Source organism: Camelus dromedarius, chromosome 8 (genome assembly GCF_036321535.1).
Source record: "Camelus dromedarius isolate mCamDro1 chromosome 8, mCamDro1.pat, whole genome shotgun sequence".
Classification (NCBI taxonomy): Eukaryota; Metazoa; Chordata; class Mammalia; order Artiodactyla; family Camelidae; genus Camelus; species Camelus dromedarius.
Genome location: NC_087443.1, coordinates 59,861,656 through 59,889,340, shown reverse-complemented (window position 1 = coordinate 59,889,340; position 27,685 = coordinate 59,861,656). Strand labels below are relative to the sequence as shown.

General features: G+C 51.0%; 1 protein-coding gene across 6 annotated transcripts in view; it reads right to left on the bottom strand.

The window, feature by feature from the left end:
• Positions 1-4,306: 4,306 nt before the first annotated feature.
• Positions 4,307-27,685, bottom strand: part of SUFU (SUFU negative regulator of hedgehog signaling) — a 99,927-nt gene continuing 76,548 nt past the window's right edge. For 2 of the 6 annotated variants that reach the window (XM_064488371.1, XM_031461661.2), the window contains exons 9-12: positions 19,901-20,035; positions 18,194-18,332; positions 10,042-10,110; positions 4,307-7,531 (exon numbers count right to left, since the gene is read on the bottom strand). In XM_064488371.1, coding sequence (XP_064344441.1) covers positions 7,442-7,531; positions 10,042-10,110; positions 18,194-18,332; positions 19,901-20,035 — 433 coding nt within the window. In that variant the 3' untranslated portion in view covers positions 4,307-7,441. The other 4 variants (XM_064488369.1, XM_064488370.1, XR_010381979.1 and 1 more) reach the window with 3 other exon arrangements.

Sequence of the window (27,685 nt, the reverse complement as noted above, 5' to 3'; positions counted from 1 at the left end):
CAACCAGAATAAAAGTCAAAATTTTATAATTGCCTGTCAGGTCCTACACAATCTGGCCTCTGTGTAAATATCCTCCTATTGGCCTCATTCTGCTCCAGCCACACTGGCTTCCCTGTTGTTCTTCAAATATACCTGTGTCCACCGCCTCCTGCTCCCCCTAAACAAGATCTTTGCAGCTGCTCTTCACTTTCACTTTGCCTGAACCATCTTTCCCCAGACATCCCTATTGTACTCTTCTTCTGGTCACTGAGGTCTTTTGTTCAAATTATACCTATGCAGTGAGCCCTTTCCTGACCTCTGTGTTCTAAAACGCGCCCCTCCCCCAGACATCACTATCACTCCTCCTTTGTTGTGTTTTCTCTCCATAGCGTGTATCTCCATGAACTATGTATTCTACTTTAAAATACATATTATCTCCTACCACTATCTGTAAGAGAGGTTTTTTCTTTTTTTCTTTTTTTTAACTTTTTTAAATTGAGTTATAGTTATTTTACAGTGTTGTGTCAAATTCCAGTATAGAGCACAATTTTTCAGTTATACATGAACTTACATATATTCATTGTCACATTTTTTTTTTGCTGTTAGCTACCACAAGATCTTGTATATATTTTCCTATGCTATACCATATAATCTTGTTTATTTATTCTACATATGCCTGTCAGTATCTACAAATTTTGAACTCGCAGTCTATCCTTTCCCACCCCCTCCTTGGCAACCACAAGTTTGTATTCTATGTCTATGAGTCTGTTTCTGTTTTGTATCTATGTTCTTTTTCTTTCTTTCTCTCTTTCTTTCTTTCTCTCTTTCTCTCTTTCTTTCTTTCTTTCTTTCTTTCTTTCTTTCTTTCTTTCTTTCTTTCTTTTCTTTCTTTCTTTCTTTCTTTCTTTCTTTCTTTCTTTCTTTCTTTCTTTCTTTCTTTCTTTCTTTCTTTCTTTCTTTCCTTCCTTCCTTCCTTCCTTCCTTCCTTCCTTCCTTCCTTCCTTCCTTTTTAGGTTCCACGTATGAGCAATATCATATGGTATTTTTCTTTCTCTTTCTGGCTTACTTTACTTAGAATGACATTCTCCAGGAACATCCATGTTGCTGCAAATGGCGTTATGTTGTTGGTTTTTATGGCTGAATAGTATTCCATTGTATAAATATACCACATCTTCTTTATCCAGTCATCTGTTGATGGACATTTAGGCCGTTTCCATGTCTTGGCTATTGTAAATAGTGCTGCTGTGAACATTGGGGTGCAGGTGTCTTTTTGAAGAAGGTTCCTTCTGGATATATGCCCAGGAGCGGGATGACTGGATCATATGGTAAGTCTGTTCCTAGTCTTTTGAGGAATCTCCATACTGTTTTCCATGGTGGCTGCACCAAACTGCACTTCCACCAGCAGTGTAGGAGGGTTCCCTTTTCTCCACAGCCAAGAGAGGTTTTTGTTAGTGCTGCATCCCCAGGGCCTACAATGGGACTTAGCACATAGTAGGTGCTCAGTAAATATTTGTGGAATCAATGAATGAATCCCATTCTCTCTATTCCTACCGCTTCTGCCCTAATCTAGACTTAACTAGTCACCTTGCTTCCAACCCAGCTCTCTTTCAAAATGTTCTCCATCCAACAGGCAGGGGAATGGTCCTACCATGAAAGCTGAATGACTTAAACCATGTACTCTAGGCATTTGAGCTCTACAGTTCCCAAGAATAGTTTTGAGACTTTTGCCCCTGTTGTTCCATCTGCCTGGATAGCTTTTCAAAGTACAGCTCCCCACCTTCTTTTGCCCAGTTCATCCTTTAGCATCAGATTCAGACTGAGATGTCACTTCTTTCAGGAAGCCTTTTCTAATCTCCCCAGACTGGACTGGGCACCTTTTCTGTGTCCATACCCTACTATATCCCTTTAATAAGTGGTTAACACTAATCAAGCAATTACTGTGTGCCAGGCATCTCATGTGTATTATCACATATAATCCTTGCAAAAACTCTGTGAAGAGAGTACCCATTTTTAGATGAAGAAACTAAGGCACAGGTTAGTTAACCTGTCTAAAGTCAAGGTGATAAGTGGTGGAGCTGGGTTAGGACCAAAACAGCTTACTACCTCCTCTTTTATGGCTCTTGTAATTGTTTCCTTGTCTATTTTCGCCCACTGCACTATGAACTCCTTGAGCGAGGGCCTGTGTCCAGTCTCCTAGCATATAGCTGAGTGCCTGCCACACATTTGTTGAAAGGACAAGTGACTGTATTTTCCAGTTCTTACCATTCATTTGGCGTGTTATCATAGTGGCTCAGCAGTGCTCAGTTGGCCTTCCTCAGTCTTGTAAATATTGAGACCCAGAAGCTCCATCATCCTTCCTGTCCGTGCTCCCAGTACTGAGATGGGGTGTAGGGTGGCATTGGGCAGAATTGGAAAAACAAAGGAACAGGGTCACTGCTCTCAGTTCTCTGACCCCAATAAGGTCACTGCATTCATCACAACCCCCTCAAAGTCTCCCTTGCCCCTCAAGTTACTCTGAGAGCGGTGCTCACAAGAATGAACCATGGACGCCCACCAGCAGTCTTCTTGCTCTTCCCTGATCCTGCCCTTAGCTCTCCCAAAGACTTCCTGCACTGAGGACAGGCTGGGTGAGTCCCCTCACCTCCCGTGGAAGGGCTGGGGGCTGGTCACTCCTCCCAGACCACAGCCTGACTTGCCCTGCACTTCTGCCCCTTCTCCTGCCCAGCTGATCACTATCCTCACCCCCTCAGAGCCTGGCAGGCTGGGTTGAGTCACTTCCAGCATACATTCCCCTTCTGGTCAGGCCAGTTTGGAAAATCGCTCAGGGTCCCCAGCCCCATAGCCTTGGAGCCTGTGGGTCCCTCTCCCTAGGGCCCCTGACATCCACGTGCCCTGCCCCCAACACCCCACCACCCAGATAGGGCAGAGCAGACACTTGGAGGAATGCACAGGATTTTGGAGAAGACATGAAAGATCACATGGCAGGTTTCTCCCCTCCCTAAATCTAGGGATCCAATCTCTACTCTAGGCCCAGGAGCCCTTCTCTTTCCAGAAACAGTCCCAGCCTTATTCTTGTCTCCTGGAACGACCTAAACACAGAATCTCGCTATTCTGTATTCTCTGAGGCAAGAACTTCACCCTGACCCTGGGTCCTTCCAGGCTAGTCAGATGAGGAGGATTAGATAAGCACCCCACCCCCAGTCTCCAAGGAGAAAGGGGAAGGGGTGTGGCCTGGGCCACCCTGGGCTAGTCGGCCTGGCTCCAGACCCTCCCAGCAACCTTGCTCTGACCGCCAGAGGGATTGAGGGCCCCAGACAGGACCTGCCCCACTGCTCTGGAGGAGGCCAGCCACAGTTCAGCAGGAGGTCAGAGAGGGAGTGCTGACCTCCCCCTGGGGAAGGTTCCCCAGATCCAGCTGGTTCTCATGGAAAACAGGGAGGGGAGCTAAGAGACCTTTTACAGGAGCTGACTTCTTGAGCCCCTCCCCTCTTGTGATGCCCCCAGGACCCTCTGGGTGCTACAGCTCCATCCTGAGGACCAGGAGACAAGGGCTCTGCTACTCCCCAGGACAGACAACCAGGCCTGGTAGGAAGGGAAAGAATGTGTGAGGGTCCAGAGCAGTCTTGAGGTTCCGGGGACCCTGTCTGGGTGCAGACCCCCTCCTGCCTGCCTCTGAGGCACCCGGCTGTTGCCTTCTTCCCCTCCAGCACTGGGCTCTGTTTTGCCACACCAGGCCCTAGAAAGATAGGAGTTGGGTGATTCAGGGAAGGGAGATCCATCTGTCTCCTCACCCAGACCAGGCCCAGAGGAGTTGATCCAAAGGTTAGGCTGGTCTCTGTGTCACCCAGTGTGCCCCCAGGCCCTAGATTAGGAGGTTGAATTTAGATGCCTGGTGAGGGGAGTGCTGTCTCTTGCCTTAGCTGAAAGGGGCATAAGGACTCCAAACTAGACAAGAGGCAGGCACACCTCCCCAAGAGAAAAGGGTTTTTTGGTAAGAGGAGGGTAGGAGAGGAACGAAGTGGAAGAGAGGGTCTTTACACTCATCTCCCCAGACTGTGTTCCGCCTCCTACCCCCTTGACCTTAGAGGATTCAAGACCAGTGAAAGAGAGCCTGTCCGTGAAAAGTCATTTCTACATGACCGAAGAGTCACCAGCTGCATGACCCTGCTTCCTTGGCACCCCCTCCACTCCCAACATCAGTCTTTGGGGCCTTTCCACCTCCCAGCTTCTTCTAAGTGGCTGAGTCCAACCCACCCCCTCTGCTAGGGCCCTAGGCTTTCCACAACCCTACTCTAGGCAGCCAAAAAGGAGTACAAGATCCAGGCACTTCTGCAAATATGTTTAATGCACTTAGATTACACAGAGGAAGAGGGGGCAAGAAGGAAACGACATCTAAGTGAGTCACCCAAAAATTCTTACAAAAGTCCCAGGCTGGTTGCAGCCCCCCGGAACCAAGTCACCATTGACATTAGAAACTAATATAAAATTTTACAAAAGTTTGCTCATGGCAGCATTCAGGTACTTGTACAAAAGGAGGGCTCTTTCTACAGGGCTCCTGATTTATAACAGGGACCCAGGTACCTCACCTGGCACAGAGGACCTGGAAGCCAGGGAGGAATGACAACCAGATAAAAAAATACAGACAAGGGAATTCTCTCCTGGTCTCCCCATAGGGGCACCGACCTTCAGGTTTTTTCCCTGCTCTCAATTCCATCTCAAACCCAGTCCAAAGACCCTGTGTTTATTTTAAAGAACATACTAGCCCTTTAGACTCTCCTCAAGGCCTCCCAGTCCCTGCCCTGGAGCCTTGCCTTTGGAAGAGGAAGAGAAGGGCAGGAAGAGGCACCAGCTCCCCAGCCAGACCTAAGACCTTGAGTGAGCTGCTCCACCCCGTCAGAATGGCAGCTGGGTCTGCGGTCCCACAGCCCATACTGGACCTGAGGAGCCGGGGGTGTCTGCCTTGTGTTGCAGGCAAGCAGCGTCTGGGAGCCCCTTCCTCTCAGAAGCTTCAACCAAAGGGATCTTGGGTAGGACTGGGCAGGCCTCAAGGAAGTCTGAGGAAGAGGCAGATTTAGGGAGGGAGGCTTCTTACCTCCCCAACTCACTATGAGGTCAGGGCTCCCAAAATGCTGCAGGGAGGGAAAGAAGGGGTATACTTAGTGAGCACCCGCCATGTGCCAGGTGCTGTGCTGGGCACGCCACAGGATCAGCCTCACTTTATCCCCAGTGAGGGTCCCCTCTCACCAGGCAGAAGCTCAGTGGAGAGCCTCCCTGGCTGAGGAATCTCTGGAAGGTATCACTGCTCAAAAGAAAAGAGATGGAGGTCTGGCCCCAGTGGGATCTTGGAGGTTCCTGACACTGGTGAGGCAGGAAGGGGTCACAGACTTCATATGCTTATTGTCTTAGAGCTCAACTGCTTCCTTTCTGCCTCCCATGCTGACAACAAAGCTTAGCTCAGAAAATACCCTCCTCCCCTCAAGCCAAACCAAGCAGGTGAAGGCAGGTCCCCAGAAAGAATGAATTTGTGGAAAGGCAGGTCAGGATGGTAAACAAAGGAGGCAAGCTAATGGCACCTCTCTGGCCATGAAATCTTTGAAGACAAGAGCTTTAAAGGCAGGGATGCTGTGGTGGGCAAAGGCCAGGAAACGTCCTTCTGGAAAAGTCCTTGGAGCAGAAGGCACAGCTGCTGCCAACATCAGGTCCAGAGGGGCTTCCATCTTCACTGTGTGTGTGTGGGGGGGAGTGTCTCCCAATATGTCAGCCTGATGTGCCTCAAAGCTCTGAATTTGATGAAGTAAATCAGGCAGCCCTGAGGGTGTGTGCAGAAAAGGGGTCAGATCCTAATGGCCCCTTTGATGTCCAATTCCTGCTCCCTGGAGAGCCCAAAAACTACCCTCATGGCCCCTGGAGGCAGCTCTCTCTGGCTAGATCATTCATCAGAAGGGTCCTGCACCCCATGGGCCTCCCATGTGTGTGTGGTGGGTGCAGAGAGGGGATAGGGCAAGGTTCTATGTAGTCCCTGACAGACAAAAGGACTTTGCTTTGGAAGGACCTGAAGGGTGATCTTGTAATAACCATTCCTAGAGTTGGGATAGGAGGGCATGAGAGGGGTTTGTTGACTCCTGGTCAGAAGTAGGAGACAACCCAAGAGGAGCCCCCAAACTGTGAGCCAGAGATAGGCTGGCTATGAGATAGGAAGACCATGAGATCGCAGTACTGGGGAGAGGGACTAACAATCATGAGAGGATAGGATGTAGGAAAGGAGACAGGATGAGGGGTGGAGAATGAAAGATGAGAAATGAATGGATGCAGGGAGGACGGAAGGGTGGGAGAGTGTGGTGTTTGCAAAACCAAAGGGAAAGACATGTTGAGAGGTTGATTTTTCTGTTTTTAATAAGCCAGAGTCCTGCAGCCTAGGGGCTGGGAGGCCCAAAGATGAGGAAATGGGACAGGAGTGGTGAAAGAGCTGGAGACCCAGGCCATGTGTGGCAGGTGGGGACGGTCTGTGAGGTGCTCGGCTTCTCTCTCTCAGGCAGGCTTGGTTGGGTGGAAAACGCCTCCAGGATAAGGCTAGGGTCACCAAGTCTCGAAGACCCTGATGAACTGAACTTTGTGGGGGCCCAGTCCACCTAGGAAGTAGCAGCAGCCCTTCCTGGCCCCAGCTAAACTGGGCTCAAGGCTGCATGGGGGAGTGTCTCAGCTCCACCAGGCCCAGCTGGGAAGAAAAGCCTCTCTGTGAAGCTGGCTCCTCTGGGACCCTCGGTTGGCAGGCAAACCCGGGCACCTTCTCTGGTGGCAGCTCAGGGGGAGATGGCCCCAGGCCCTTGTCTGAGAGAATGAGAAAGTTCATGTGGAAATAAAGTTCTGTTTACAAACATTATATACACGGCTTCTGGACATCTTTGAAGAACAATAAAATACCATCCAATTTCTACAAAATAAAACAAGGAGGAAGAAAACCAAACACAATAGAAGGAATTGTTCCGTGGCCAGAGGAGCTTGACTACCTAAGGCTTCCCAGAGCTGAGCTGGGCAGGGCAGTGCAGGCGTGTAGCCACTCTACCTCCTCCTGCGGGGCTGGGAGGCAGAGGGCAGGTGAGAATGAGGCAGAGGGCAGGATAGACAGAGACCGGTCTCCACCTAGGGGCACATCAGAGGTCCAGAGTCAAATCTCAAACCAGAACCTGTGGCAGCAGCAGAAGAGGAAGGTTTGCATTTGCCCGGGGTACCAGGGCCTGGTCGTGTGGCTTGGCCAGCTAGGAGGTGAGGCCCCTGAGCGGCAGGTGAGGCTGGGGGCCATGGCCTGCGCGTGGCTTCCCAGCAGGCTGTGGGTGCGGTGGCTGCGCAGTCATCCTCACACTTGTCCTTTGATCTGTGGGACGCTCGTTCACGCAGGTGTTACATTGGAAGTCACCGGGGAGCAGCTGGGCTCTCCCTTGGCCCCTGTAGGGCCCAGCCCAGGCTAGTGTAGTGGACTGTCGAAGACCATGTCGGGCAGGATGGAGACTTTCAGCTTCTTCTCAGGCCAGCTGTACTCTTTGGGAAGTTTGAACTGTGGAGGGGGCAACAAGCATAGAGTATACACGGTTAGTAGAACCTACTGCCTTCTTCCCAGACTGCCTAGAGAGGCCAGGACCCTGGTACCTTTGGTGCTGGGGGCAAGACAGGCCACTAGTTGCCTGGCTTCAATCACAAACATTAGACCCAGGTAGGCGGCAGGGGTCAAGCTGCTGGAGTTTGGTGACCCCTTCCTTCTCTTGCTTTGCCAATAATTAACTGGGGTTGGAGGAGGCATGTTTTCTAACTCTTTCTTGACTGTGCTGACCTCCCTCCAGCTCACTTCCTTGGTTCTGCCTCCGGCCACAAGCATGTAAGGAATCTGCTCCCTGAGGCCCTAGGGCTAGAGGATGGGGGGCAGGGGAGGGTGCGGATGCTACAGGGAAGTGGCTTGAGGTCTGGAACTCTGCAGTCCTGTCCCTGCCATGGCTTCTCTTTCCAAGGCTGGTGCAGAAGGATGCTGGAACCTACCCTCTGTAGCGTTTGCCAAAGGGTCTCAAAGGAAGGAGGCCCTGGCTCAGCCTTGGTGGGAGCGGAGGGGCAGGGCTAGTGTGGCTTAAAGTGATTTTTTGGGCCTGGTGCAGTCTCAAGGGGAACACACCTTCAGCCTGCTCCTCCTTGTTAATCTTCATCTGCTTCCCAGGGTTAGCAGCCTGAGAGTGTTCCCAGGAGTGGCCAAGGAAAGCCTGAGGTCTTCCTACCAGACCCAGGAATCACTGATTTGCCCACAGTTTTGTTTCTGAGCTTCTGGGGAAGGTGGGCAGGGGAAGAGGCTCACATATCTCATTCCCCCTGTATGCTAGGACCCTGCATGTGGTCTGGCACACAGCTGGTGCTCATAGATGCTCACTGGTTTAGAAGCAGAGTCTGCCTTTTATGATTCCCACCGCCCTGGGGCCAGGCAAGAAGTCAGGCCAGTCTGGAAAGGAGGGAAGAGCAGGCCCCTCAGCCTGCCTAGAGCTGGGGCTGGGCCTGACACTTCCTGGCTCCTCCCTCTCCCTCCCTCTGATGGGGGACTGTCCAAGCCAGGACCAAAGTGGAGAGTGGGGCAGGGTGTGGGGACAGCCTCTGGACAGGAAAGAAAAAAAAGCCATTTTTAGTGACCTACTTTCCTAAGCTCCTCCTGGCTCCTGTCCCTCCTGCCTGGACTGTCCCCCTTCCACTCCCTCAACACCCGAGCTGAAAGCAGCAGTCTGGCACAGTGCCATCCCTGTGCGACATGGCCTCACCGGAAGCGCTTCTGGGCAGCTGGCTCTGGTCTGACTGAATGGGAGCTGGGCCTCAGGGACCGGTGACTTGTGGGGGTTGACTGGCTCACACAGACTGGGTGCTTGGTGATTTCTGAATGTATAAATGAGTTAATTTATCAAGCCACATCCCAGAGGAGAGAGAAGACACTATCCCATTAGAGGTGGCCTCAGGCTCTGAGGAGATCCTGTCCACCTGGAGACCTGGATGGGATGGTCCTGCTCCGTGAGCTGTCCTCCACCCCGTGGACATTCGTAGGCGGCCTCCGTGTCCTGGCTGATGCGGCGCTGGAAGCCTGGGTACCTGGAAGCTCCAGCCCTGGTGGAAAGCTCGCTCCAGCCTGGCCTCCCTCTGGCTAGAAAACCCGGCCCCTGGGAGGTGACAAAGCTCTCCCCCAACACACTTCCTGGCAGAAAGAGCAGGGGAAGGGTCTGTCTGTCTCGGGGCAAGGGACTACCCAGAAGAGCACTCCTGAGGAAGGCCAACTTGCTAATGTTCCACTAACTTAGCAGGCAGGGCACTGAGGCCAGGAAGGCTCAGGCCCGCTGGGGTGCTGCTTGGTAGGAGGCCGAGGGAGGGGAAGGGACTTTCCAGGATGAGGTAAGTCCCCACAAATGAGGATGCCGGGAAAAGGGAAGAATAACAAAGGGGATTATGGGCTCCATTCTTGTACCCCAGAGGAGCAGCCAGGGAAAGCACAAGCCCTCACCTGGCAGGCTGGCTGGCTCCGGGCTAAGGCTGGAAGAGGCAGACCAAGAGGGGAGAGCTCATGGCTGGAGAAGGGAGGAAGAAGAGTGGCTCCTGGGTGGCCTGAGGCAAGAACAGGAGTCCCTCACTGCCCACCAGAACTCCCCTTGGAATGTTCTCTGGCAGCAGGCGTGGGCTTTCTGTTCAGGATCTGCCAGGGAACAGCAGGGGCTGGGGAGAACTCTGTACTAGCCTCAAGGCCCTGGCTGCCTCTTCAATGAGGCTCTCAGGAGCTGGCAATTCAGACAATTTGCTGGATGTCCTTACAAGGGCTGGGGGTGGGGCAGAGGGTGTTTCAGGGAAGAGAAATAAAGCCTTTAACATCTCCAGGGTCTCCTTTTCAGCCTATCTCTGCACCTCAGAGGTAAGACAGACAAGCGCGTGCACACGCACACGCACACGCACACGCACACGCACACGCACACACACACACACACACACACACACACACACACACACACAGGCTCTTAGAGACTAGAACCCGCTGTCAGAGAGAATCAAACAGCTTACTTCCTCTGGAGAAGTCACATCTTCTAAGTCCTCCAACATTTTCTCTACAAACTCTTCAGTCAACAGAATCTGGGAAGAAGGCACAAGACAAGCTTTTATTATTATTTTTAATATTTGATGTCTAGGACAGCCTGGCCCCACTGTTTGGCTGGCACAACCATCCTCACCCCCTAAAGAATTTTCACAGTCCATAGGAATGTTCAAGGGCATCCAGGGCTTCCTTAATCCGATGGGCTATTTTCCCAACCGGCTCCTCTGCTCAGGCTGGCTCCCACCTGATCCAGTCGGGGGAAATATTTCCTCTTCCCAATCTGACCCCTTCCTCTACCCATCTTCTCCCTGTGCAAGGGCCTCCTGACCTCTGCGGCTGACCCTTTGGTACCCTCCAGGCTGTGGCTCTCCCTGCCTCTGTTTTGCCTCCTCCAGCAGCCTTTGAATGCCTGGGAGTCGGGGCCGGGGGATGGCAGAGGAAGAGAAACAATGGGGTAAAGACTGAGATGAGGGGCTCCTCTGAGGAAAACTCTCCTATGGGAAGGAGGGGGATCCAGAACTTGAGAAAATACCCAACAGGTTTCCCCTGGGAGTTGTCCACTCTGATAAGTTTCAACGTTTGGAATAGAGTCAGCTTGTGAGGTAAAGTGAAATGGCAGAGAAAGGAGGATGCCTAAGCAGGATCACTGGGGACCTCGCAGGATGGAGGGCTCCACAGGGAGGAAGCTGATGGGGTAGAGGTGTGGGCAAGGAATGAGAAAACTACCCCAAGCAAGCAGATAAAAATACCACCACAACAGGCACTGTGCTAGCTGCTCATATATCTTATCTCTTTCCAGAGGAGTCACAGATAGGTTGTGTGATTTGCCTAATGTCACGTGGCTTGTGTGCACCTGAGACAAGATCATGTCCTGGTCTGGTCTGGACTCTAAAGTTAGTGCCCAAAGTACAGCTTCCAAATCCTGAAGTCTGACCCTCGCGACATTTACTCATGTATTGATTCTTCCACTCATCTGTCCGCCAATCTATTCGATTCCATAAGCCACTGCTAGGCCTGGCCTAGGGCGGAGCTCAGGGACACAGGCATGAAGGCAGTCCATTCTCCACCTGGACAAGCACTGTCCCTTGGTTGACAGGGAGCCAAAGGACATCTCCTTCCTAGGGGGCAAGCCCATAATCAGGGAAAAAACAGTTCCAACCACTGGCCCACATCTCCTCGACAAAGCTTCTGTTTGAGGAGTTCAGGCTTCAAGTGAAGACAGAGACAAGGTTTAGACAGGCAAAGCAGTCTGGGGAAATGCCCACCCAAAGTGCCCCCTCCCACCTTCCTCCGTGGAACCAGCTGACCCCTCATGACTGCCATGACCACTGTGACCCTTTCCCAGTCCCACCCATTCCTCCCACGGCTGGAACCCTTGCTATTCCTGCTCTTATCCCAGGCTCCCCCTAACCCAAGGTCCAGAGTTTCTCCACCAGTTTTCACCAGTCTGCCTGAGTAGTACAAAAGTCACATTCACATTTTTGGCATTTCCGGGGCTAGTTGCCATCTCTGCAAATGCTAGCACAAACACAAGCATACCTAAAACCCAATTATATTACAATGGCTCCAGTCTGGGCCAGGCTGGGCTGATTTCTAACCCACAAATAATTTGAGGGAGGGAATTTCTGCCAGAGAGGTAAATAGGTCTGGGATTGTAACTAGTGCTGGGGTGAGATGGGGGAGGGGGGAGGGTTCGCAGGGATGGTGACCATGCAGTGAGACCCCAAAGAGTTGGAGAAATGGGAAAGGTAACCCTACCAACACTGAGTTTAGTCCTAAGCCAGTTCCTCCAACAGATGTCTGGAATTGGTGGTGGAGAGAGTTATGGTGGTGAGTTATGGTGGCTTTTGGTAGACCAGCTACCAAGTGTGTGTACCATCTGTGTGTGGATTCATTTTACACTCAGCTGGGGGAGGGGATGGCAAGACCGAAAAAGAAGACAAACCCTAGTCACTCCTCAATTTTCACATTTGGTGATTTGTTGGTTCCTGCTGGAAACTTCACATTATTTTAAAAGAATTAAATGGGGAAAATTATACAAGAGATCTGCGTGATATGAAGGGTGACATTCCCTGCAAAGAAACACGACAGACTGTCATAGCTCCAGGCACCTAATTTAATTTCCTTTGGGAGTTAAACCTTAGAAGCTTGGATTGAACAAACAGGCCCTGTTCTTTGTATATTTCAGAACTGGCGGTGAGAATGTTAACAGATCTTATCAACAGGACACTGGAGATAGCAGCTATGATGGAGCAGCTCCTGGGCGCTCTCACAAGGAACAGACTCGCTGTTGTGATGCAAGTGTGGGAAAAATCTGTGCAATTCTGGGGCTTGGGGCTCTTGAAGCTCACTGGGTCCCCATGGAGCTGCCTGGCTCTGCCACAAATAAACACAGGAAGGGTTATGATAATGATAGTAGTAATGACAACACCGCCAACAGCAGGAGCAGTGCCTCCTCTGTATGCCAGGCACTGGGCCAAGTGCTTGACCACCATGATTTCACTGAATCCTTATGGCAGTCCTGTAAGGTTGGTAACCATCACCCCCGTTTTGCAGATGAGCAGGTGTTACAAGGAGACAATCTCCTGGACTTTGGAAGAACAGAGATCTGACCTCATGGTGATAGAAGATGCTCTTTTCCTGTCTGGGGAAGGTACTCCAATTCCAGAAGCCTCTTATACTGAGGGCTGACTCCTCTCTCGCCTCTAATTGGGGAGGTGAAAGTGACTTTGGCTTCAACCAATGGCCTGGAAAACCAGTGATCCCAACCCCAACCAGCCACAGACCTCCCAGCCACCTGCTCAGCTCAAGAGGGCTGGGACCCTGGGTGTCACAGACATGCAGCTGCTCAAAACCAGGTTGGCCAACTGGAAAGGAAGGCAAACCATGCTCCAAAATGGTTTCCAAGTGGGGACAGTTTGGGCAAGTTTCCAGGCCACTTTGGTGAATGCGTTCGTAAGGCGATAGTTACTGTAGCCCAGAAAACAGCAGTAGGAACAATAATAATCAGTAATAATGAAAAAAGCACTCACTGATGATAGTCCTCACTATGAGCTGGGCAGAAAATGCTTATGCTTGTATACGAACAGCCCTTGGAGGAAGAAGACTCTAGTGAGAGGGGGAAAATCCCTCAACCAATCTGAGCAGCAAACCCCCCTGGGAAGATTTTGAAAATATGAAGATGCTAAGCCCCATCCAGAAACTTCTGAATTGAGACCTTCTGAATCTGAATAGCCCAGGCAAGGTCAAAGCATCTGCATGTTAAAAAGCTCCCCACCCACCGCCACCCAGGAGATCATATGAGGGGAATGCTGGGGAATGCTTAGACCCACAGGGGAAGTGGGTTTGGGCACAGGCTTAACCAACAGAGGTGAGTTGGTGGCTGCAGCCCCACCATCTAACTGGTGGAGCTGTGAGGGAAAGCAGTGGCTCCCTGCCCCCCCCAACCCCCACCTTTGGTCAGGGAGGGGGCTTGGAACACAGGCCAGCAGCTTACTCCAAGGCGCTCACACCCACCACCTTGGGACAGCCTGGTTGGTTGGTGAAGAGGGAGGATTATCAACAATCTCCCAATTCCCCAGGCCCCCAGCAAGCTCCAGAAGGAACCCAAAAAGTGATCTTTCATCAGTGCCTGCCCTGGGCAGGCCCAGCTGTGCTGCAGGCAGGGCCCAGCTGCTCCAGATCTGATTCAAATGTCTGTGGTCAATGGTATTTCTGAGTCTGCAAGCAGCACTGACAATGCCCACTCCTTCCCCTTAGTACAACAATCCACACTTTGTCCTGGGCCTTGTTTGCTCTTGGTGTTGACACATTGTTCTTGCTTCCCAACAAGTTTGGCTTTCTTTTTCTCTCCTTTTCCTTCTCTCAGGGAAGGAAATGTGTTGTTTACAGGGTAGGGCCTGCCAAGGAGCTGCTCTGGCACCCACGATGGAAGCGGAGAAGGCAGGGACAAGGAAGCAGTCCAGTCAGTGTGCCCCCACCCCCAGACCCAACAGGCCAGACAAAAGCCAGAAAAAAGCCCAGAGACCCTCCCCCATCAGGCTTGGGGGCAGAGGTATGTGTGTGGCAGGTACGACTGCAGTGTGGCACAGTGAGGCCTCATTCATTTCCTGTTCTTGGTGGGTGGTGAGAAGTTGGCTCTGGTGGCCAGGAGCAGGCTCAGACTCCTCCTGCTCTGGCCGCTGGCTGGTGAGGGGACAGTGCTGGCATTTCAATCCTAATGAGGTCCCGGTGACAGACTGAGCAAAGGTCTCCAGGGAGACCAGGTTGTGGCCAGGGTCACCAGTGAAAGAATTTGAAACAGCCCAGGCACAGGAGAGGAGCTGCCCAGGGCCTGGGTCTGGGATTGCCATGTGTCTCTGACACAATGCCCAAACAGGTACATGGGGACAGCACACAGGGGCTTGTCCAGAGGACAGTGGTGAGTCAGCTGCTGGGCTAGAAGGAGAGCCTAGCAGTGATTCTCCAAGTCTGGCCTGGAGAAGCAAAGCTCACTTGAACAGCTGTTGGGTGTCTTCTCCCAAGCCAGGGGCCTCCCATCAGGGCTGGTAGGGAACGGCTGGGAACGGGGGCCACCTGGGTGAGCTGTCAGACACCACACAGCTGAGAAAGCATTGCAGGGCTTAAAAAAATATTCTCATATTTGGTGAAGTGACCCCTACGTGACCTCTGGGGCCAATTTCTCCCCCTTCAGATCAACCTTGGCTGGGGAAGGATGAACGACTCAGCTCTGGGCCAGGCTCCCGCTCAGAGACTAACAGCCCGGTGTTGACAGACTCAAGGGAGAGAGGCTTGTTCGAGTTGCTGGGATGAGGAATGCTGGGGGAAGGTGTGCAGGAGAGGACGCTGGCAGGCCTCCCCCTGGTCTGAAGACCCTCCTGCAAAACTCTGGCAGGCAGGCTTTACCGCCTCAGCAAAGATGAAACAGCAAATAGTGGGGCAAATGGAGGAGCCAGGTGTCAACCTCTGGAAACTGAAAAGCCTAAGGAACAGGAGCAGGATTCCTGCCTCTCCAGCCCCTCCACTGAGCTTACCCTGGGGTTGCAGACAGCCCTGCCTTTCTGTGTGCTGGGGCCTCAATACTCCTGGGACTGGAGAGACAGGGAAGAGAGGGGAGCACGGAGGGTAGGTGCAGGCCCAGGAGTAGGTGGGTATGGAGGCCTGTCTGGGGCCACTCCCCAAGCTCAGGAAAGGGCCCAGATTCCCTCACCTTCTGCCTTTTTCTCTCAGGCTCTCCTTTGTCACTCTTCTCCCATGTGGGGTGTCTCTGCCATGCCGTTTCCCCAAGAGATAACAGGTCTGGGCTGGAGGCCAGAACAAGGTGCCAAGGCTTGGAGGGAGGGCTTCCAAGGCTGTTGAAGGCTGATGCAAGAAAGTCTTCCTAGTCCCTCCCAATTCATCTGGGACCAACAGGGAATGTTCAAGCAGCAGCCAAGAGAACAGAAGTCTGGGTCTCTTCAGTCCTGGAGCTGCTGCATTCAGCTCCTTCCTGTTCCTCTGCCCCCAACAGGTCTGGGCACTTAGAGGCCAGGGAGACACCCTGCATCCTGGAATCATGAGTAAGAGATTCCTGCAGGGGGTGAAGGCAGGCCTTTCTGTTGGGGTTTCCCTCTAGAGGAGTTAGGGTCCTTCCTGGCCCAGTGGAGGGGGCCCTCACTGGTGACTATGAGCCTGACTTCAGGCCTCCAGGAGGTCCTCAGACTCCCAGGGAGACAGGCAGCCCCAGAGGAAGACCTAGAGGCCTGCAAGTAATTACAAGCCCAGGTTCCCACAAGCCAGGGAGCTGTCTGTGACCACAGTGGCAAGACCCTAAAGAGGAAGGCAGGCTGGCAGTCAGATGCTGAAAGTGCTGACTGCTTTGGGGGCGGGGCAGGGAGGAGGGCCGGTGTGAGTGTTGGCTCCACAGCTGAGGACTGCCCAGGGAGGGGGCAGGGGCAGAGGGTTTCCCAGGGCTCCTTGGAAAGGGCCTGAGAAACCCCTTGGTGAGTAAGGGTGCGTGCTTGGGGAGTGGGGCCCCAGCCAGCCTTCCCGGGAGCTCCCTGTGAGCTGGCCCCTGTGGTGGACCACACTAATGAGCCCATAACACAGGCCTTTGATTAAGCAGCTCCCAGCACAGCAACTTTATTGAAACATGCAGAGGCCAGCGGCTGGTTCCCACCGCTCCCGGTTCCCTGGGCAACAGTGCCTGGGAGGGGACCATTTGCTGGGAGTCAGTGGGCCAAGCACTCAAGCTCACTTAGGGGCTGCCAGGGAGGCAAGGGGGAGCAGAGCAGGAGGGGAACACCAGCCGCCAGGGAAGAAGGGCTTGGGAAATGGGGTTGGGTCAAGACCCTTTAGGGGACTGAGGGGTAACATGATCTCTGCTGGGTCCTCTGGGGGCCCAGGTCGCTGGGCTGCTGCGAACTGGAGATGCTGACCATCCCCCTCCTCAGGGCAGGAAGATGTTCCAAGGTGGATGGCCGAGCTCCAAGGACAGGTTGAGTTGAGCGTGTGAAACGCAAGTTGGGGGAATTTCTTCTTGAGTTTGAAGTCCGTACTTTCCCAAGAAAATGTTCTTGAACCTTCAATACACACAAATGCTATCTGAGGAAACTTCTGCTGAGATCTGTCAGCACACTGTACTTGCTGAGAATGATGACCTGTGACCTCTCAGGGGCTGGGGTCTCCTGCACAGTCCCCACCTCCTCACTCCTTCCCTGTTCAGCCCAGCGGGGGCGGGAGTTGGGGGCGCTCCCTCCCTGCTCTCCACAGGGGCAGTCTGGTGGCCTGGGATATGGTAGGGGTCGGGGGAGGCCCTTCCCACTTGTGCTGGGCTGATTTCAAGTGTTATACTTCAGAGCTTTTGTAACAGTAACTACCGACACTGCATGGACAGAAATCTAATGCTACCAAGTGGGACTTTTAAAATGTATTTATAACTTTATGGTTCAAAGTAATTTTGTTATGAAACAATGTAATAACAACAGTGGAAAAAATCAAGATAATTTATGGAACACAATATCCCTAAAGCACCAGCTTCCATTTCTACCTCGGCTTAGTCTGGGGAGTGTGGTTGGTGTCCTTTGTTTGCTGTTTGTTTTAATTAAGGGTTAGTATTTTGGTGGGGAGGGGAGCGGGGAGCTGGCCTGAGGAGGATTCGGCTGCAAGCCCACACACACACACGCTCTCACACAAACACCCGGACAAAAGGCATGCCCACATTAACAGCATGTATGCTTCACAGACCCCCACCCCCACCCCAGAATGGGCTAAACCCACAGACCCAGCATAATTCTCTTCCCCTCTACTGTAATGCCCCCCCCCCACCATACACCATAAATAAGGCAGGGTCACCTTTTGGATTAAGGTCAGATTCCCTTTCTTCATACTCTTGACAGAATGTTTCTCCTCCCATGCCCCCAACAAACAAATCAAGAAGGATGCTAAGACATCTGGGAGTGGGCTGGACCAGACTGAGTACCCGTTAGAGGCCTGGGGCAGGAAGGAGGCTTATGGCTCTCAGGCCCCAGCACCCCACGTGGCTATGGCTTGTACCTGTACTCCAGCCAGAAGAGCAAGGGAGGGACAAAGTGTTCTGGAAAAGCCAGTAGGTTTCTGCACAGAGAAGCTGGGTGTCCATCAGGAAGAATGGAAGAACCGTTAGATGAGGAGACAGGGGAGGCTCTGTTTGCTGAGGCCTGCCCATCCCAACCCTAGGTCCAGGTCCAGATGCCCACTTTCTAGGAATTCTGGTGGGATTTCCACATAGCGCTAGACAGTGGCTTCCACACTTCTTTCCATCCTGCTTCACCCTGTTTCCTGTACCTTGGTTTATCCAGGGTGCAGAAAGTCTCATATCCCTCAAACCTGAATTTCCATGGCAAACAGAATCATCAATGGCCAGGGCCTGGAAAGTTATCATTTGTGTCTCAGGAGATGGGGAGTGGACAGGATGTGCTCCTAGAGCTGGAGGGATAGGCAGTAGCATCCACACTCCACATGGCATCTCATAGCCAGCCCCAAATAAAATTACTTTGAACCAGGAAGGGAGCTGCCAAGAGCTGCCAAGGGAGGAGAAGGAGGGGGCGGGCAGAGGAAGAACCCATGGAGAGGAGGTAGGGAGAAGAAAAAGAGCCTTCTCACTTGTAACCAGGGTCCATGAGCTGCGTAAGGGTGCTCTTCAGTGGCAAAGGCGCCTTCTACTCCCGTGGAGACAAAGGTGATGGCCATGTCACCTGTGATACTTTTATATGTAAAGTGCCGTCCATGCAGGAGCCTGCCCCTGAGGGTGGGAACATGAGACAGTGAGAGCAGGCCTGGCCAAGGCTCAGGGACTGTGGGGGTTATGCTCCCTGGGATGGGGTACCTGACAACTGCCCTTCTGACTACCCACCTGCCCACTAACAGGGGACTGGAGCCAAACAAGTTCATCTCAATACCTCCCAACAGAAGACTCTCACGAGTTCTCTACTGTCCTCCTTCCAAAGGGCTCAAAGCTAGCAGACACTAGAGCAGCATTCAAAGGCCCTGCAAGGGGAGTGGAGTCCACCTCCTTTTGTCCTGGTGAAGAAACTGAGGCCAGAGAGGGCAGTCAGTAATGTGCCCAAGGTCAGGCCCAGAGCTAAAAGGGGCATCGTGCCCCCCTTTTGTTTGGAGAGTGGGGGTAAAAAAAATACCCAAATTTCCCACAGCCCTGGATGATGGCACAGTGCCTTCACAGCACTACCCCTGTGTCCAGCGCAGACTCTTCCACCTGCTCCTGGCCCCCACCACGAAATTTAAATGGCTAGCCCCAAGGCCACATCTTAAAAAAAAAAGCTGAAGCTAAGTGGGGTAACTCTGAGGGAGCACAATTAACTCTGAGTTAATCCCCAGTCTGGAAATACACCTGGGGGAAGGGCAGGTGGGGGCCATCAGTGGGAAAGAGATGCCAGTCCACAAAGGAAGCAAAATCTGCTCTTTGCATTCTCAGGCTGCCCCAGATTAACCCTCACCAGTCTAAAGGTTCTGAGCCTGGGCCAGAGAGGGAGCTGGGGGGGAAATGGTTAGGGTCCTGGTGGGGGTGCCCGGCCAGCCCCTATTCACTCTGACCGCTTGCTCTCTTTGCTCTGCTAGGCATGGTTGGTTACTATCTAAGCTCCTTCCTCAGGCTCTATGGGCAGTGGGGAGGGTCCAAAACAGTGCAATCCCTTTCTTCCCTGTCACTGTTGTCTGAGTTTAGAGTTACTCTTGCTGCCTCCCCTGCTATAAAAGTGAGGGTGGAACCCTTGAGGGCTGTGGAGGAAGTCAGCTGCAATAGGTTCAGCCCAGGGCAGCATCTCCAAGCAGAGAGCTGAATCCTGGCCACAGGGCTGGGTTTCTGGCACTGTGGACAACAGCAGAAGGGACACAGCTGGGTTTCTTGGTCCCTCAAGGAGTCTGCTGTGCTGGCTTCGGGGTTTGGAGAACTGAGTGTTTTGCATGGGAAAAACAGTGAGCAGGAGAAAATGGAGCCCCACCCACCAGAGCCCCTGCCCTGCTACCCCAGTGCTACTGGGGACCCTGCCACCCCTGACTCTGGGCTGGTGGGATGGTAGGGCATCTGAGACTCAGCCAGCCCCAGGTCACTGAACCTTCCTAAGGGAGCAGGGTTGAGGGCCACTTCTCTGAACAAAGGGACAAAGGAGAGTTCTTCAGCACAGTGGGGACTTCTGGTGGGTTCAGGGTCCATAGGCTCCCTGACAGGCCTAAGATGGAGCTGCCTGACTAGCTCCCTTCCTTCCCTGGGCCCTAGTCTGCCTCAGTGTGAGGGTGATGGCAAGCACAGGCCTGGCAGCTCCTTGAGGCCAGGTTGTATGCTGTGGGGCTCACCTTAGGCACAGAGGAATGAGGGCTCCTGACTCCTGGTTGAATTTCAGATGTACACTCTCGAGCTGCCGTGTGCGGATCAGTTCATGGGGAATAATGGCTGTGGAGCTGTCGCTTTCCAGGCTGTCTTTGCGGCTCCTGCAAAGCAAGCACAGGAACAGGTTCAGCACAAGGTGAAAACCGCAGGGAGGAGCAAGATGGGAGGCTCTCAGGCTGGACTCCTGAGTAACAACCATGAGAGTGATTGATGATAGTAACAGCAGCCACCACTCGCCCACTACACACTTGCCAAGTGGCAGCCGCTGTACGGGGCACCCCTCACTCATCACATCTCCCAACAGCCCCGTGAGGTGGGCACTGTCATTACAGCCCTTTTACAGATAAGGAGCCATGGATCAGGGAGGGAAAGTAACTTGTCCAGGTTGCACAGCTGGGGATTGTGGAGCTGGGATTTGGTCACAGGTAGGTCTGGTTTTGAAGCCTCATCTTTGGCCCACATGATACATAAAAGCTTATGTCACAGTGGCTTGTTCTTCCCTAAGATAGCAGTGGGGGCTTCTGGGAGCCTTTCTTCCCCTGCCCTGGAGTGTCAGATCCCAGTTCTCCAAGACCGGGGTACCAAAGTGCCAGGAGACACAGCTCCAAGACCTTCCTTCCAGCTGACCTTGAAAAGGCTGTGACATCAGAGCAACCTCAGAGCAGGCACACTCCTGCTAATGGCCAGGAGCTGCAGTGACACACACATCATTCATCTAACAGGAAATGACATAATTCTCATTGAGGGGTAGAAACCAGGCTCTCAGAAGTCAGACAAGTGGGCTTGGCTGAGCAGGAGGATGGGGCTGCCACTCTGCTGGGCTTCGAGGCCCCTGGAGCCCTGTACCAGATTCCTCCTGACTATGGCCCCAGCCACACTGAGCTGTCACTGCCACCTCTCCCCCTCCCCCAACCTGTCCTGCTTCCCACCAACTGTTTGCTCCACAGCTGGGCCATAGAGTCCTTTTGCAATCTAAGATTTGCTCTTTCAAATTCAGCTGCCCCCAGTGACAACCTCTCAAATCTGCCTCAGCCGGAAATGAGGGTTACCCACTGATCCCATTCAAAAGGCCGGATCCTGGTTTGGGCTGTGAATCTCAGAACAATTCCCCAAGTGTCGATCAAAATACTGAGTGAGAAGCTCTAGTTATTTATCATTCAAGCGGCAGAAGCCACCCAGGATGTCTGGGCTTGGTAGTTGCACAGCCAGTGGGGGCCCAAGCTCCTCACACACTGAGGGGCTAAGCAATGGGGCCTGCGGCCAGCGAGGCACCCTGGCAGGCAGAGCACCTCCCGAGGGAGGATGTGAGTCAGCAGGCACAAGGATGGAAGGTGACATCGGGCAGCACAGGGCTCTGCTGAGGCAGTGGTTTATAAAGCCCCTGAGGTAACAGAGGCCATCCCACCAGCTGGGTGGATCCACCCCAGATGTGACCACTCTTTCACAAAAAGGTCCCTTCCTCTGGTTTCCCAAAGCCAGTTCTGAAACTACCCTTTGCCCTAGCACCTCCTTTGACAAGCCCTTTTACAAGACCTGTGAAGGAGACAAACACTCTGGCCAAGAGGGTCACGGAATCTCAGGACTGGAAGGGAACTCCGAGGTTGTTTAATCTACCTATTTCCTTTACAAAAGAGGGCCGGCACTGTGTCCAAGGCCACAGAGCTGGGAGCCAGGATGGGAGCCGAGGACCTCTGACTAGCTCTCTTCCCAATACACCCCGGCTGCTACACCTCCTTTCAGAGAAGGGCAACACCTAACACCACTTCTCAGCAGTTGCCTCAGGGCCCTAGGCAAAAGCAGAACTCAGGAGAGACAGCAGTCCCTCTGGTGAGCCCCTACTCTGCTCCAGAGTAAGGAGTCCATAGATTCATGTGCTCAGTCCTCACAGCAAGCACCCAGGTAGATTCTGTGGTTAACCCTTCTTGTACAGGTGAGGAAACCACAGCTCAGAGAAGTGAGGTGACAAGCCTATGGTTACAGAGTGAGTTTAAAAGGAAGAGCCAGGCTGTGACTCTCACCATCACTTCCCTGCGCCACCTCTGAGACACACCACCACGCTCCTGAAAGGCCTGGCTGCCAGGCAGGGCCAGCAGGGCCTCTCTGGCACAGGCAAAAATGCTGATGAATAGCAAACTGGGGGTGGGGGCAGGGGGCTGGGAGAGCAGAATCAACAACACACAGGGCTAGAGACGTCTCAAGCTACAGGGAAAAATAAATTGTTGAAAGTCAGCTAAAGTCACCTTGGTAACTGCTACAACACACTCACCCAGAACGAGGACATCAAACCCAAGTGCAAACAGCTTTAAAGAAATGGAAAAGAACTTAATCATCTGAAGAATTAATGTGACAAGTGTCCACATTTACACCTCCCACTAACCTTCAATCACTTGAAAACGTAGTTTAATCTCTTAAGAGAAAAAAAAAATTGCAAAACGCTAGATCTGCAGTCCTGGAGCTTGGGTATTTCCGGCATGCTGCTTCAATGGAAACGCGGCTGCTCCGCACACACACGCAGGAGCCCAGCTTTTTGCTGATTTGTTTTTTCTGGACATCGATGCAGAAGCATGAATTATTTGTGTGGGCTGGGTGAGGTATTAAATCTGCAGCCGACACAGGTTTGCAATGTTTTGCATGGTTGTCAGCTTAATCTTAGTCATAAAAAAATAAGTAGTGTGCTCGCCAGCGTGGCCTAATTTTCAGCTGGGCTGTTTTCTCCCTGGGTTCCTAGTGGAGGGGAAGGCAGAGCTTCGAGGTAGGAAGGGAGAATGGCTCCCAGGGAAGCATGGCCTACACTCCCTGGGGGCTGCTAGGAGGATGGGGGCCAGGGAATGAAGGACACTCAGGGAGGCAGAATGGCTAACAATAGTTTCTGGGTTCAAGTTCCATATGACCTTGGGCAAATAGCCTCTAAGCTTCAGCATCCTCTTGGTGGGAAGAATAACAATACCTTTTGTGAGAAGGGTTAAATAAGATGACCAAGGTGAAGCACCTGACAGTGCCTGGAATGCCTTAACAAGATATTAGCTCGCTGCCTCTAGAAGTCTATCTGCTCCTTGTGCAGGAACGTTGAGAGCTTAGGAGAGACTTATTTACCTTTATCCTGGGCCCAGAATCCAACTGCCTCTGGCCAAGTCAGTCCCCTTTTCTGAGCAAAGGTCCTTGCCCTGAACTTGGAGAGGGGACTTCTGAGATGGGGCTTGAAAGGGCCCTGACTCCCTGAGCAGACACTGTGGGCCCTGGTCAACTGCTGGTGCTCTGGGAAGGCCAAACTACAGGCCAACAAACCCCTTTGAGGCTTTTGTTCTGCTGAGAGAGGTGCTGGTGGGGCTGCCTTCCTTGTACAGAGCACACTCAGCCTTCATGCAATTCTCATCTAGTGGTCCTCACGTTACCCAGGAGTAATTTAATCCATCCTCGATGGCAGCCTTTTAAATCCCCAACACTGCTCCCACAGCCCACCAACAGTTTCTCTTTTCCAGTATTTGTGGCCCCAACTTTCAATTATATTCTTAAGACAAGGTTCTGAAATCTTCCATCCATACAAGTCACTCTCCCTTGGATTCACTCTAGCTTGTCAAAGCCAGAGTGTCATGTCCAGAAGTGAAGTGTCATGTGCGGAAATAAATATGCTAAGTGGTCTAACCAGCATGGGTCACAGAGGGACTGAGAGCTTTCTTCTTGGGGATACTTTATTTCTATTATAACTGTCATCAAATTGTCTATTCTTTGTAACTTCATCATACTACCAACTCATACTGCAATCCTTCTGTCAACAAAATCTCCCTCAGGCTTTCTCCCATGGGCTGAGCTTAGACATTTTCTCCCCCGACTTGTATGTACTCTAGATGATCTGGAGCTTAGAACAGAACTCTGCATCATCTGGCTAGTGTTTCAAGCAGTCCGGATATTTCTGAAACCTGACTCTGGCACCCATGATATTGGCATTCCCTCCTGATTTCACATCACTGACAAAGCTGATAAACTCGCCATCGATGTTCTCATCCGAGGCTTTGACTAAACAGTGAACAGGACAGGGCCAGTCAGACAGGCTGACAGACTGACATCATTATTCTTTGGGTATGCTCATTCAACTGATTATAAATCAACCCAACCATCCCATCAACAAGCCCCTCACCCTCCTGGATGCTCTGTAGACAATTTCTCTGTCTTGCCAACAATGATGTCAGAAGACACTCTCAAAATGTCTTGCTAACCCCCACCTTTATAAGGTCTACAGCATTTCCTTTGTCTACCAAGTAGAAATAGGTAAGTGTTTCTACAAAGGCAGGAAGGGTGGTCTGGCAGGCCTGACTGTTCGTGAATCCATGCTGACTCTCAGGGCTCACTGTTTTTCCTTAGAGAGTGTTCACAGCTTACTCACTGAATAATCTAGCCCTGAATTTTCCCTCAGAGTTGACACCAAGCTTCCTAGTCTAGAGTGTGGAAGATGCTTTTGGCGTCTTGAAATTTTTAAGTGCTTTCAGTCTGCCAACACCTCTCTCCCGTTGCCTCAAAGATTACTGACATCAGCTTCATGAGTTTCATCTGCCAATTCGACTGGTATTCTGAGGTGCAATACATGTGGACTAGGAAATCTGAAGTCCTGGCTTCAATCCCCTTGTGAATGCCTGGATGACCCTTCCTATTCTGCTAACCATTCTTTTTGAGATGGAAGCATAACAGAACTAAAGTAAATTTTTGCTGTTTCTCTGCCTCTGATTAACATTATTCTGTCCAAACAGCTGGGCCTAGGTTTTTTTCTTGTTCCAAACAGAAGTACAAAAAATAAAGCCTTTTTCACTGGTCAGAGCACTTTTTTTTTTTTATTTAACAAGACTCAGTTCTTCTTGAGTTTCAGCTTTTCTTGACCCTGTTCCTTAAAGTCTGTGTGGTATAACATACTTCTCCTTCCAGGTTTTGTTCAAATTCTTCAAAAAATTTTCTGAGTTACGTAAAGGATTCTCTACATGTCTACACTGGTCCCTACAGGTATTACACCTCCTTTTAGTTTTCAGGGGACTATCTGCAATAACAATATTAAGAGGTACCTTGTATTGAGTGCAGACTATGAAGCCAGGTCCTAGGATAAACCCTGTATACACTTTGTTCCTTTCATTTTTATAACAACCCTATAAATAGGTATTATTTTTCCCATTTTATAGATGAAGAAACTGAAACTCAGATACTTTAAATAACTAGTCCAAGGCCACACAATGAGTAAATAAGGGGCTGAGACAAAACCCCTAGGTCTTCCTGATGCCAGCTAAAATGTCATCACAATATTTCTCCTTAAGAACCTCCCATCCTTTGACTGGTCTTTCTTTCTGGGGTTTTAGGGCCATGAAGAGACATCTATTTTTCTTCCCTGAACTCTTAAAAGAACTGTTTCCTAGAAGCCAGGGCAGGGCTTCCCAAAGGGTATTTGATGGAATTTTAATTGAAGAGAAGCTTCTAGAAAAGCAGATGTGGCAAGGGCTGGATACCAAACACTGCATCTTAGATTAGAGATTCACAAAATGTTCAGGAGGACTACAGAGGGTAAACAAACTGGTTTCATTTTATGTAAGCCAGTATCTTCCAATCTTAGCCACAAGAACCCCATTTACTTAATCCCCAACAACCCCCCTAAAAGGCTATGGGGACACTCCCTCTGGGCTAGGCAGTGCTCTCACAGGGCCCAGGATTTTCCCTCCTGAACCCTGCTCTGCCCAAGTGCTTTTCCCCAAGGCCCTGTCACTGCTGCCATCAGCCTCCTTGCTGGTCAGAGTCAGCTGCACATCCAAGGGCCCCTCACCATCTGTTCATCCCAACACAGACGCTCTCAGGAGGCCTGCTGGATGGTTATACGATGTTCATCTTCAGCTCTCAGCCTGACACCGGGGAAACTGATGTTCCTTTGTGTGACCAGGGCTTATCTTGGTGCCACTTATGTGATTTTCACCTGGAATGTGTTGTCCTTTCTTTTCACCACGCAGGGCAAGTTGTAACAACTCCTACAATATCACTCCTTTGGCTTTTTTTTTGGGGGGGGGGTGTAGGTTTATTTATTTATTTAATGGCAGTACTGGTGATCGAACCCATGATCTTGTACATGCTAAGCATATACTCTACCACTGAGCTACACCCTCCCCCTGACTTTTTTTTTTAACTATTCTTTTTAAAGTTTAAAGAGTCAAATAGTTCTAAGTTCATTATAATATCAGCAGTCTTCCCACTCCCTACACCTCAGAGACAAGCACTGTCATCTCTCTTAGCTGATTCCTTAGATATTTTCCTCAATGGCGCTAATATAATATACTTTACTTCTGCTTCCTGGTATTTTCTTTTCAGGCTTTAGCTATCGACTTCCTGCTACAGAAGACCAGCTTTTTGCTCCCTTTCATCCATCCACACCCCCCCCCAATCTTCCCAAGATAACTGAGTTTGTTTGGATCAGTATCAAGTGTTTACATTATTATACTATACTAATGCTATTTACAACTGAGCCACATAGTATACTATGATTACTTTTCCTTTCTAGTGTAACTGTCTATTTTCCTTGTATTTAATAACTGTCTTGGTTTTCTATGTGTTTATCACTAATTCAATCCTGAACTAACTACCAGTGGCCTACAGATTCTCCCAAGATTTTCAAACACATCAAATATTTACCAATTTTATCTTCTTAAAGACATCTCTCCAGAGGATCCTTCCAAACAACTCCAGTCTGAACTGGTCACCTTCTGTTCTTGCTGCATAGCCATCGTCATAGGATCATTCTTCACCTTCATGCTGGCTATTCCCCTTGCCTCTCTCTCATGTTGGATCTCACTTCCTGCTCCCTGTATGTCTACCTCACTCATTTGGATGGAATAATCCTCTAGCAGATTTCACTTTATTTTTTAGTATGTTTCTCTCAGCCAAATGGTCCCCTCTGAACTGCCACCCACATGGGTTTTCAGATAAACTAAAACATCAGCTTTACTCTGTGCATTGGTATGCAGACTTCCAAAGCCTTCTTTCCAGTTATTTTTTCCTGTGAATTGGCAGGCACCTCCTCCACTTTCATCCTCCTTTACAGGCAATACCCAGTGGTGCAGAGGCCTGGATCTGGAGTCAAATAACCCAAGGTTCAAATTTTGTCTCTAAATCTTATTAATATTGGCTCACAGACCCGAGATAAGTTATACAATCTCTCTAAGCCTCCGTGTACTAGTTTGTAAAATGGAGACAAAAGTAGCCCACAACACAGGGCCTGGCACATGGCAATACTCAATGAAAACTGCCTGCTCTGCCACAAGAACCTGTCCAAGCCAGGAATCTTCCTGTATTGGGAGCACTGAGGAGTGGTTTATGAGATGGCTCAGAGACACACCCCATCAATTCAGCAACTGACCTGAATCTTTACATTTATTTCTTCTTTACCACCTGTCTTCATAACACATTCTATATTTACACTTCCCACTGTATAAGGTGACTTCTTGCATATCCTAAAAAGCCTTCTCCTTCCAGTGTCAAGATAGACTCCTGATTTCTAGTACTGTACAGTTTATGGTACATGCCCCTGTTCACCCTATGCACACTTTACAGATGGACAGGACCATATCCATGTTTCTTCACCAGCTGGATCTCTACAGATTGAAAAGTCTTAATTTTTCCATTTTAGCCCAAGGCAGCAGGTGCAGAAAGAAGAGAAGCCCAACCACCGAGACTCCTTTTAGTCACAATCCCAGTCCTGTGACAGTGATGACGTCTGCACTGGCCACACGACT